At 35.2% G+C, this 9,720-nt stretch overlaps 1 protein-coding gene across 1 annotated transcript; it reads left to right on the top strand.

The window, feature by feature from the left end:
* The first annotated feature begins 6,841 nt into the window (after positions 1-6,841).
* LOC132183373 (uncharacterized) lies at positions 6,842-7,731 on the top strand. Its single transcript, XM_059596803.1, has 2 exons — positions 6,842-7,083; positions 7,173-7,731. Exons 1-2 carry the CDS (start codon positions 6,916-6,918, stop codon positions 7,713-7,715), a joined length of 711 nt encoding a protein of 236 aa, XP_059452786.1. The 5' UTR covers positions 6,842-6,915; the 3' UTR covers positions 7,716-7,731.
* Positions 7,732-9,720: the final 1,989 nt, after the last annotated feature.

Here is a 9,720-nt window from a genome sequence, read left to right as displayed (position 1 = left end):
AAAACAAAACATCACGGATTCAGATCTCGTGTAAAGTTTTTAATAACATATTTTACTTTATAAGATAATTTAATTTAAAAACAACCATTGAGATTGCAACAAAGGACTCAAATTCTCAATAATTATAATTTTTGTTATTATTCTTGCCCCTTCTTTTAGCAGAAAATTGTTTATTTTGATCCAAACCTTAGATAGATTGAGAAATGCAATCAAAATATAAGCATCCGGACATATGATATCATGTCCAACAATTTTACCTACTTTACCTAAATAATTTTTTTTTTTTTCCTTGGATATTAAACTACACTTTTACTAGGTATAATATGTGAAGAAGGACACAACCTGGTACGTACAACGTGCCAAACAAAAAAGGCACATGATCAAGATTTGTCCAATTGTGACGTGGTACAACTTTACCTAACCCTAAATTTCTTGCCTTCTCGGTATTTGACCTAACCTACACCTTCCTTCTTTTTTTTTTTTTTTTTTTTGGTGGGAGGTGGATATTATTTATAATATTCGACCCCCACTACCTCACTGATCACTCCAATAATTATATTCTCTCTTGTCCTGCCATAATGAGTTGTTAAATAGTCCAAAAACAATAGTCCGAAAACATGACGTTGACCCTCCTTCCAAAAAAGCAAATAAAATTATATAATTATAATACTTAAATATTAATAAATTTAAGACAACAAAAAAAAAAAAAAATAGTCCTAACAATTAATTAATGATATGTCACGAACAAATAGTGGTGGTGCCCCTCTTTAGAATAATTGTTATGGAGTGTTTTAATTTGTTAATTATGGTATTTAGTAATTTAAAATAATTGTGTCACATGTTAACTTACTAGCACATTATATGTTAGACGAGATTTGACGTGATATTTAATTTTTTTTGAAGTTAGAAATGTGTACAAATTATTCAAAATTGACAATTATATTGTCTTTTAGGGAAATTTTATATTCAATATTTTATTGAACAAGAAAAGGTTCAATCTTAAATTTCAACTACCACGTTACCAGCACAATGTGATTTGTCGATGGTAAATTGATTTGCCTAACTTTAGCTTTGAGTAATGATAGTGATCATCTTTTTATCTTCATAAAGCTGATGTGGCTTTTAAAATTATTATTAAATTTTATATGAATCATACTTGAATTTTGATCCAATAGTAACTTTGAAAGTCACATCAGCTTTAGGATGATAAAAAAAATGGTCATTAGCATTATTTATTAGCTTTTATGTATTTGTCAAATTTTATAAAATAGAGAATTAGTTCTTAGTTTGTAAATTCCATTATTTGAAATTAGTATATATGTTTTCATAAAAAGATTTAAACAAGGTTATGAATAGCTAAGATTGATTGTTTATAAATCAAAATCAATTTAAAAATGAAGTAATTTTTATTCTAGAATTGGTTCATTTGGTTTTGAACCAGTTCTGTGCATGGTTGGCCAAATCCCTGGAACCTCAATTTTGTCTCACTCTCTCAACCAATATACATCGCCTTATTATTGCCCAAAATCCATCTATTCTTCAATAAAAATAAATAGAAAATGTTTCTATTTGCTTGACCAAAAAATGTAAAGTATTTTTCTGTACGAGCAAGCTGATGCTTGGGCCGGAAAACGAATATTGTTCAAATTGTTGCCAAAAGTCGAAATGAGGCCTTCTAACATGGCCTATCAAGACCCAGCTCCAGCCCTGCTGACTGTTGAACTATACTTTGGGCTTACAACGAATGTTAAACCTTAGCCCATCCGATCACCCAAGGTCCCATATTGTCCAAAGCCTGCATTCGTAAATTGGTAATAAAGTAGACTAAAGTTTTCCTAAATTGAGGTCACATGATAGTCCATAATTAGTTAAGTGACGAAGAGTGTATAATTTTTTTTTTTTTTTTTGACATATCTGTACAAGAGGAGGGATTCGAACTACGAAGAGTGTATAATTGACAAGTCAATCACTAATTAATTAAATTGACAAATCAAATTTTTTGCTTAATCATTTTATAAATTGTGAACTATCATGTTAATTTGTAACAAATCGCATTGCTCATAAGAAAGGAGAGGATACTTTGATTGGCAAATGGTGTATAGGTTTTTTTTTTTTTTTTTTTTCCCTAATTAAAAACGTACGAGGGACAATCAAAGTTGTTACTTTACTTTGATTTGATTATAGTAGCACATGCTCCTAGGTATCAATGACAGGAAGAGTCTAGGCCCTAGATAGTGGGAAATCATATGCACTCTCACAAAGTCGGTTGAATCATAGCCTAACTCAGCCTTACTAAAGACACTAGCGACACCCAAGTTGGCAGTATGAAAATAATTTCAAATGCTTTCCATTTGAAAATTTGACTTGGAGACCTTTCACCCACAAACCATTAAGAATTAGCCCGAATACTACTAAACAACCGTCTTCGGTGGTAAGTGGTTTATAGTTTATGCGGTTGGTGGCGTAGATTCACAAAAGTGGTGTATAGAAGATTAGGGAATGCCAATTAAACTATTATAATCAATTGGCCAATATACTTGTTATTTGATGATAATAGACTAATCATGAATCGCATGTAATGGATTCAATCCTGCCGTTTGGAAATAAAGATTAAAATATATATATAAAACACTATTACTAATTGCCTCTAATCCACTTAAATTTCCTTCTTTTTTTTTTTAATGCAAATTGTGTAAAAATTTGTTGTCTTTGTGGCAACCATCAGAACTATTCAAATTATTCTGAACATTGGGCTAGGAAACCTGAACCTCATCACTTGATGGGCCTCTGATCACAGAAATAAACAGAAATAAGCGAAGGTCCATGATCAAACCAAAAAGGATAATTTCATAAACGGTTTGATTTTGGTTCCTTGAGATTAGGGCGGCCGATTTTAGACATGCGAATTCAACAAAAACATTAGAATATTATAGTTTGACATAATCATTTTCGGGTCACTAATGGGTCGACCGTTCGACCCATTTAATAAACAGGCCAATCATAAGTTTACTCGCTTAACCATGGGTAGCCCATATAAAATTTTCTCTCCCACTCTCTCTTTCTTTACATTTGTTTAAACACTAAACCTAAACTATAAAAGTAAACCCATAATCATCGTCCTGCAATGTCGGAATTTGATCTTTCAAGTTTATTGTCTCGAGGGTGCAGTGCCTTATGGAAAAAAATAAAAATAAAAATACTTCAAGTTGATGTATATATATATATTCTTTGTAGTCAGAAAAGTTAATGAATCACTGTCAAAAAAGAAAAGTTAACGTATCTCCACACTAAATTATGGTCCTTCCACGAATTTTATAAAGTAAAAGCTTATGCATAAAAGAGAGCGAAGAAATGTGACGCAACATATAAATTAGTGTTCTTCCACGGACCACAAGTTCTTCGCCTTTTCCAAAATTGTAAAGCAAGATAGTCAGATTTCTTTAAAAAATCATTAAACTTCTTTAACATATTGCATTTATCAAAAACCAAAAATAATGCATTTAGCCCTATTTTTAAATTAAAAAGAAAAATGAAATTATATATAAACTATTTAGGTCAACGCACTTTTATTAAAAAGTACTCCTTAAGTATTTTTTTTTAGAAATTTAGTCCTTGAATCACTCAAAACTACTAGAAAACTTTCTACCGTCAATTTTTATTAATTACCGTTAGTCCACTCAAAACTCTCCGTTTTATCTGATTAAAATATTAATTTTTTATTAATTTAATTTAAAAAATTAAATCTTAAAAAAAAAAAAAATTGAAGGGTGACCACCACCCCCCCTATGGGGTGGCTTGCGGCCACCTCCAAGTGGTTTGGGTTGGCCTGCAGGCCACCCCAAACCACCCATGGGGTGGCTCGAGCCACCCCTTGGGTGGTTTGGGGTCTCAGCCCCCCCCTCCCCATGGGGTGGCGGGTGAGCCACCCCATCGGTGAGGCGGCGGCCTGAGCCACCCCAAGCCCCATTGCGGCCACCCCTAGGGGTTTGGGGGTGGCCCTGCGCCACCCAAACCACCCGTAGGGTGTTTCGAACCACCCAGGAGTACAGGTGGTGGCCAAAGTGTGGCGCCACCCACGGCCACCACTTTCTTTTTTTTTTTTTTTTAAATTTTTTATAGATTTAATTTTTTTAATTAAATTAATAAAAAATTAATATTTTAATCAAGTAAAACGGTGCGTTTTGAGTGGCCCTAATAGCTGTTAACAAATTTTGACGGCAGGAATTTTATTGTCCTTTCAATTGATCCAGGGACTAAATTTTTGAAGAAAAAAAAATTAGAGAGATTTAAATTTTGGAGAGTTAACTCAAGGAATTATTATACATTTACCCTATTTTTTATATACCATTTAAATATTTTTTAAATTAAATGATAGGGAAAAGAGAAAAAGAAGATGAACATTTAAATATTGATGGTTTCAAATAAATGCTAGAGTAAAGATAAAGTTTTTTTTTTATATTAAAATAATGTTAAGGAATCAAAAGTGCGCCCCTAAAGTTACCCTAATCAAGGGTAGTGGTTTTGCTTTGTTTGGTATTCCTTTGGGAAACAACAAGGAAGTTTGTTTTCAATTGATTTTTTTAAGAGTTTTTCTTACATTTAGAGAAATAAATGATGTAGCAATTCTACATGAGCGTGACCATGGTAGCACACATCCACTGGGAACTGCTCAAGAAAGGCTTAGACGGCAAGAATCGCATGCGCTCCCTCAAGACCAATTGAGCCATAGCTTGACACTACTTCATTAGGACATCAATAGTTCCCAAGTCGACTAATACTAATCAGGCTTGTGTGAGTAATTCTCCATTGCAGATAGTCAAACCCACATCCTAGTACATTCCCAACCTTATAGGAATTTTCTTACCACTAGCTAAAACTTTCTTTTTCTTTTTCAGCTCAAGCCACAAAAAGGAAGGGAAAAACTAGAAAGAAAAAATAAATAAATAAATAATACAAATATGCAATGCAAAATTGGCCCTGAAGTAATAAAATCTTTAAGATGAAGATCATTGTTATCATCCTTATCATATATTTCCTAACCCAAAATGAACACTCTGAAATCCTTTACTAGGACCCATTTCTTAAGTGTGTAAAACCTTGCTTTTGGGGAAAAAATGATGTTGACCCGCAAAATAAAAAACTCATCAAGGGTAGGTGAGGTCCCCATTAATTTATATATTCATGGTCATAGGCATATGCCTAATCTTGTGAAACCTCAATTGTGGGCCTTGCACGCCACAATATTTAAGTTGCATGGTACTATATTTCCTACCAATCCATGGAAGTCAACTTTTTTTTGGGGGGGGGTGGTGGGGGTGCGGTTCTGAGGGAAGATTAGCTGCAGAAGCAATACTTCTTTAGGCTGTCTCAGCTAATGCTGTTCCTCTGGATTTATTTGATCAATCTTATAAATACGAAGTGTATTCTCATAATTACTGTTTAAAATTCTAAAATTTCTACTGCTTCATTACATTAACCATGGTTTTGCAGAAGCAATACTTCTTTAGGCTGTCTCAGCTAATGTTGTTCATCTGGATTTATTTGATCAATCTTATAAATACAAAGTGTATTCTCATAATTACTGTTTAAAATTCTAAAATTTCTATTGCTTCATTACATTAACCATGGTTCTGCAGTTAATATTACAATAGTGATTTTCTATTTTTATTAGCTTAAACTTTTGAAATCGACAATGATTTAACATGATATTAGAGTAGAGATTCTGTGTTCAAATTCTATCTCGTCATTTACCTACCATTTTGAAAAATGCTATGCCGACTCCAGAAACTTGTTTATCACAATTTATGCGGAATTAGTATTATGAAGCAATAAACAATTCAATCACCCAAAATATATAAAGCAATAAAGAGGCAGACACAGATATTTTGGTTACGAAGAGGAAACCTTTTAGAAACCGATCTAAAAATAAAACCTCTCCGGGGCAGCCAAACCCAAGAAATCACTATCAAAAGATTATCCAGAGATTACAGACACTAGAAACACTTACAGCCCTTTGCAAGACCTTGGCTCTGTAAGATCAACAAGCCTACAACTCGTCTCCTTGCTCACAATCTTCTTCAACTTGATTCTCCTTTACCAGACCCTTCCGATAGACTTCTCAATCGTAGATTTATTAAAGGAATAACTAAAACTCTAAGAGATTCAATTTAACACTCATCACATATGATCTCTCTTAGCACAGCCTCCGACGAACTCTCTGGGGGTGAAAATTTGTGCTTCTCTCTTCTATAATGATGTATATATACCCCCAACAAAACCCTAGACCTAACCCACTTACAATCACGTTTTTGGGCCTAAAACTTACGGGGTGTCCAGACATGTTAATGGGCTGTCCGGACACGGCTTTGCAGAGTAAAATTTGAGTTTCTGGAAATGAGGTCCGGACCCGGGGAAGGCATGTCTAGACATGGGTGAAACAGCATTCTGGAAATGCTGTCCAGTCCTGATCAACAGCTCCGATCGATGGGCGTTTGTGGTCCGATTGAGCTGAAATTTTGCAGGGACGTTCATAACACATGAATCTACATTATGAACGATGGAGATTGGATTTTGAGCATTCTATATCAGTGTTTGAGCCTGTGAACAGTAGCCTCTGCATTTTGAAACTGAATTAAGCCAACACAAGAGCTAACACATTTAAAAGCAAGTTTGAGCCCGCACGTGAAGTCGTGAAGATGGGTGTAAAAATATTGATTAGGGTGGTGATTTAAAACTTATATCTATCAAGTGGAAACAAAAATTCCAACTAGTTCTTGCTGTCCAAGCTTGAGAAGTCAAGGGTTGTGTTTAAACAAATCCAAACACCATGGATTGATGCTCTTCTGGTGCGAATTTATGAACACACCCAACAATAAAAACACACCAACTCACAGAAATTAAGGGGAAAAAAAAATCATGGGTTTCGGAAAGGAGGAGATTGATTTGGTGTTGGTCCCTAGTGGGTTGATGATCATGTTTGCCTACCACCTCCATCTCCTTCACAGATACCTTCGTTGCCCTGACACCACCTTCATCGGCTACGAGAACAATGACAAGAAAGCTTGGGTCGAGAGCATTATGAAGGCAAGCATCAGCAATCCCTCTTCCTCTGCTTTCATCTTTTTTGGTCGATCAAGGCAAATTTTGCTCACCCATTTCTTTGGAAATTGCAGAATAAAGACAAGGATGTTATAAGCGCGGCTCTAACGGCGACAACCTCAAACACGACAGCATCAATTTGCTTGGCAACAATCTCGTTAACTCTCTGCTCTCTCATTGGAGCGTGGATTGCAAACTCTTCCAACAACCTTTTTCAGATCAGCAACATCATCTACGGCGACACCCGGCCGTCGACCATCTCCGTCAAGTACATAAGCCTCCTGACCTGCTTCCTCATTGCCTTTTCATGCTTTATTCAGTCGGCAAGGCACTTCGTGCATGCAAATTATCTGATAAGCCACCCAGGAAATATCAGTCCTGTGAAGAATGTGGAGTTGGCGGTTATAAGGGGAGGTGAACTTTGGGTGCTTGGGCTTAGAGCGCTCCATTTTGCTCTGAATTTGCTGCTCTGGTTTTTTGGTCCAATACCCATGTTTGTTTCCTCTGTTTTAATGGTGATAATCCTTTATCACCAAGATGGCAATTCTCCTCCATTGCATCAGTATGGATCTGCAGGGAGCCATGTCCTGATCAAAAGGACTGGCCAGGATGTCTAAGGCCATGATCATAATGTGTAAGGTCTCAAAATGAATCACCATTGCTATGGATTTTTTCAGCATCAAGCTTTTGGAAGAAACCATGCTCTTGTTGATTAATATTGCAGGTGTTTTTGTTTGAATTTGATGTTGGAAAATAGAGCAAACTTTCTTCTTTGAATTTAGAGTACCTTTTCTTTTTCTTTTCTTTTTTTTTTCCACTGTGGACAAGTACACCCAAATTCAGAGTGTTACTTGTGAAACAAGTAAAATAACAACAACAAAAAGGTTTTAAAAGATTAGGATATGTAAGATGAAAATTTGGGATAACATAGAAATTCAGAGAAGGGATTGTGAAACCCACCTGTTTCGAGCAGATGAGCTCCAAGTCTATTTGATATAAAGTTGAGTCTACAATTTTCTGTTTTAAGCTACCCGAATTTCTAAGCTATTCCAATAACGTAATAACGAGAATGTCAATCCAAAAATTAGGGTTTTGGCTGCCTGTTCTTTTTTTTTTTTTGTTTTTCAAACTCAAATCTGATTCCGGCCTGGTTTGAAACCTTTTTTTTTTCCCCTTAAATCTGTTTGACTAATTGGTCAGTAATTGCTTAGAACCTCTGCTAAAAAGCTTGAGCATGTGTACTTTATCTATAAGCGAAGTTAGTGTGACTTTAATTTCATTCTTTCTCAAGCAACTTAATTTGCAAACTTTGTTAAGAGTTCATTAATCTCGAATCATTATCACCATTATAATACAAATTAAATATAACTTTGTTGGAAGATCAAAGTATCACACCACCTGGCTCCACTCCTCAAGCTCACTTGCATCATTGACTTGTAGCAATACTGCTTAAATTGTGCCTTGTTTGCGTGACACTTTTGCAATTAATTAATTATAAAGAATTATTGCACCACATCAAATGGGAATGCAATGCGTGTACACATGCTTAGAGTGTGTTTGGCCCATAATTTGACTCGATTCCCTACACAGTATGGAGTGCCATATCAACGCTTTCATCCCTGCTTGTGTCCTTTGCGCCGCAGGACATGCCAAAGTAAGAGATATTACAGAAAGAAAATGATGAATGGGGAATGGGTGATGCTGCTCACTGGGCTCATGGAGTTTTGGGCTGGGACCAAATAAGCCAAAAATTTGAATTTAAAGAGGCAACGGCTATATCTCAGATGATAGAAGTGGGCTGGAATTTTAATTTGTATTTTGCACCGGCTCACTAGAACATGATACTCTCCCGTGAAAATGAACAAAAGAATATACAGTTAGTTATAGTGGAGGGCTATTTTTGTTTTTTTTACTTTTTAAACAGACAAAAATACCCCTCTATTATAACTAACTGGATATTCTCCGATTCAAATGAACTGGAGAAGATCCTAATTTCACTTAGAATTCCATTTGGAATCATTATTGGGCTTGTAATTGATCATTATTGGATTTTAATCAAATGGTGATTTTAATATTTATATCATTCTTAGTAGGAAACAAATAGGACACAAGTAGGCCTTTTAAAATTACTCTTGATGTTAGGGTCGTTGAAATACACAAAGTTATCATGACGGTTGTATTTTGCAAGGGCTGTTTAAATGAGTATTTAAAAATTAAGAAATTAAGGTATTATAGCAATTACAATAAAGTATGTGATCCATATATATATTTGATCGCATTGGCCAATAGGGTTATGGTATTAATAGTGGTGGTAAGGGGTAAGACTAAGATTTTAAATATGGGGGCGCAGAGAAAAGAAAAAGAAGTAAAAATTAGATTGTGACTATATATTACTAGCACATTAGCGCGGGATTCTTTATTAAAATTTTTTTTTTGAATTGGGATTCATTAATCGAAAAGGAAACTCAGCTTTCAGCTAATACAATAGAGAGCACACTCGGAGGAAACAACTCCTGCCATTCTTGCGTATCAACATACCCAAGAGCCAGCTTGGCCAATTGGTGGGCAGCACCATTTGCAGATCTGCCAACATGATGAATACCCCACCCATTCAAGTTTTGC

This window comes from Corylus avellana, chromosome ca5, assembly GCF_901000735.1.
Source record: "Corylus avellana chromosome ca5, CavTom2PMs-1.0".
NCBI lineage: Eukaryota > Viridiplantae > Streptophyta > Magnoliopsida > Fagales > Betulaceae > Corylus > Corylus avellana.
This window is presented reverse-complemented; position numbering and strand designations above follow the sequence as displayed.